Genomic DNA, 3,004 nt, shown 5'->3' on the forward strand with positions numbered 1-3,004 from the left:
TTGACAGTGAGATTATACTTCTTCAGGTAAAAATGGTCACACTGTGAGAGTACAGGTCTTTTATGAAGCGTTGGGTCGGCAAAAAAAGACGAGTAAACTCGAGTTGTTGGTCTTTACTAAAATTGCATTCAATATACACAACCAAATTATATTCTTTGACGAAAACAAATTACAGATAACACCTTTGAAAATCCAAAAGGAATTCAATATACAACCAAATTCCATCCTCGGACGAAAACAAATTATGAATTAACAGCTTTGAAAAACCAGAAAAAAAGGCGAAAATAACACATGGGCAGCGGCGCCTATTACGGACCAGGTAATCACGTGGCCATACTTTCTAAGTTACTGATTTTGGTAGAAGTCTTGGTTATTGATTTTGGAGTAGTCTACCCAGGCGGAGGAATTGCCCGGTTTCCGTCGCTGCCCGAAAAAATCTCCGGCTCCGGCCACCGGCTATTCCTCCGCCCAGCGCCACCACCGTCGACTGACAGATTCCTGACAGACATTCCAGGAAGTTAATTCACCATGGAATTTGAATTCGGAAATAACCCGCGTCCCTCACCAATTCCTTCGCCTGGGTAGACTACTCCTTGCCATTCAACTTCACATCACACAGAAGCCAATCCCATGAATCCAGTGAACGCTCCTGCCATGGTCGACCACGCAAACTCTTTTACTTATGTCTCTCTCTTGCAGGCTTGCATTTGGAAAAACAATTTGGCAGAAAGCAAATTGCGCCATGCACAAATCACTTGGAGAGGATTTATAGTTGCCACACATTTACACAACACTCTCCTCAACGTCTATGTCAGATGTGGGAACCTAGCGGACGCTCACAGAGTTTTTGATCAAATACCCGAACGTGATGTATGTTCGTGGACTGTGATGATCGTGGGTTATGCCAGGCAGAGGGTAGCCCACGAGGCTTTAGGGTTGTTCTTCCTCATGTTGCGAGAATGCGTCCAACCCAATAATTTCACATTCTCCAGCGTACTCCCTGCTTGCACTGACTCTGCAGAAATCAAAGAAGCACTGGACATTCATGAAGAGATCAGAAGAAGCAGATTGCAGAGTGATGTATTTGTGGCGAATGCCCTCATAGATATGTATGCAAAATGTGGCAGCATAGATGATGCACACTATCTGTTTGACAAAATGTGTGAATGAGACGTCGTATCCTGGACAGCGTTGATTGCAGGGCATGCGCAGAATGGGCAGGCAGAGGAGGCCATGGAGCTTTCAAGAAAATGCGGCTTATGGGTATGAAGCCAGACTCCAAAACATATGCCAGTGTTTATGAGGGCCTTCAATACTTCAATTGCATGAGGGACTATTATCACATCATACCTGCGATGGAGCACTACTACTGCATGGTTGACATGATTAGCTGTGCTAGGCAGCTAGATGAAGCAAAAGGCTTTATCAATAAAATGCCAATCAAACCCGATGCATCTATTTGGATGTGTTTGCTTGGAGCTTGCAGAATACATAACAATATAGAGTTAGGAGAATCCGTGGCAAAAGACCTTTTTGAATTGGATGTGAGAGATGCTGCACCTTATGTGCTTCTCTCAAACGTATATGCTATGGCTGGTAGATGGCGTGACATTGCAAAGGTTAGAAAAATAATGAAAGTTAGAGGAGTTAAAAAAACTCCTGGATGCAGTTGGATTGAGGTCAACAAACAGGTGCATGCCTTCCTTCTGGGTGAGAGGTGACATACATGACCAAAGAGGTTATAGAGATTGTTTTCAGAGATGAAGTGAACATGGTATGTTCTAATCTAGTTTTCAAGGTTGTATGCAAAAATGAGGAGCATACTTTAATTTATATAGCAAACGACTTCCATACTTCCCTCAATCAAAAGCCCAAGTGGTCTGCAAAACTAGAGATATGAATTCCCTCTACCCACCTTGCATTGTTCAAAACATAAAGATAAGCTTCAGTCTTAAGACAAGTAGCAAGCATTTTTGCTCAACATGTTTTAGTCAAACCAATGAAATTGTTATCATAACTGTCAAATAATTCAACTACAGTCAACAGCGTTTTCATTCACTCTGCAAGATGTCGTGTCATGGATACCTTGTTAAATTGATACCAGGCTCAGATACCATTCTTTTATTTAATTTGCCTCAGACATATCACCGATATGACATGACCTAACTGTATCATGCAACTTCTAAGGTGGCCGACTTATGAGGGACAAAATGTCTATTCGTTGTCGTGGCAAAGGAATAAATATAGATCCAAAAATATCTAATCACATGGTGCTTGCTATGGGTGTGCTTTGAATCTCCTCTAGGGTAACTACAACAAGAAATTCATCAATCCTGCAATCAACATATGTTAGACCTTGGAGAAGTTTCCTAGCACTCATTTTCTCCCCTTGGTCTTTAAAAGATTGTCCATGGTAATCATGGAAGTGGCAAAGTTACATGAATACTTTTACTGGCCCAGCATGCAAGCTGGGGAGTTTTAGATCCAGCTCAATGATACATTTAGCATTATGAGCTAAACCAAATACATCATTGATTATACTAGAATAAATTATTTATTCTGAACAGTTTGGAGAGCCCTCGAAAGTTAGTGTCTTTGATGAGATTAGAATCACAAGAAAAGGAGTGACCTTGATATTACATCTTGGCAATAGTCCTGTTTTTCTAACATGCTGTTTGGTGGACTTAGAAGTCTCCCTATTTGGATGAGTGAGGAATGAAATGTAACTTTCAAAGAGATTGCCATTTCAGCAATAACCAGATTAAACGATTGGTTGCATTGTTGAATATAACTGACAAATCTTGAAATATCATCAATGATGTTTATCGTCCTGCTAATATTGTTGTCCATGTCTGACTCCCAAATTCTCCAAGTCATCTTTTTTTTCTTTATTGCTTTGTTCCTATTATCCTTTGACTTGCTGGGGTAACTAGAGAATCAATTCACTTGTGTTTTGTATCAGAACCAGCAGTTCCATAAATGAGATCTATGGAATTTCCATGGA

The 3,004-nt window shown here is 40.7% G+C and overlaps 1 protein-coding gene across 1 annotated transcript; it reads left to right on the forward strand.

Annotated features, from left to right (window-relative positions):
• Positions 1-630: 630 nt before the first annotated feature.
• LOC149206992 (pentatricopeptide repeat-containing protein At2g03880, mitochondrial-like) lies at positions 631-1,170 on the forward strand. Its single transcript, XM_089397885.1, has one exon. It carries the CDS (start codon positions 631-633, stop codon positions 1,168-1,170), a length of 540 nt encoding a protein of 179 aa, XP_089254011.1.
• Positions 1,171-3,004: the final 1,834 nt, after the last annotated feature.

The sequence above is a fragment of the Pinus tabuliformis genome, chromosome 1_2 (assembly GCF_031772625.1).
Source record: "Pinus tabuliformis cultivar Carrire ecotype Pingquan chromosome 1_2, CPIR1, whole genome shotgun sequence".
Classification (NCBI taxonomy): domain Eukaryota; kingdom Viridiplantae; phylum Streptophyta; class Pinopsida; order Pinales; family Pinaceae; genus Pinus; species Pinus tabuliformis.

Bases quoted from the DNA above. Each gene is read 5' to 3' on its own strand.
- LOC149206992 (XM_089397885.1), top strand. From the start codon at position 631: ATGAATCCAGTGAACGCTCCTGCCATGGTCGACCACGCAAACTCTTTT.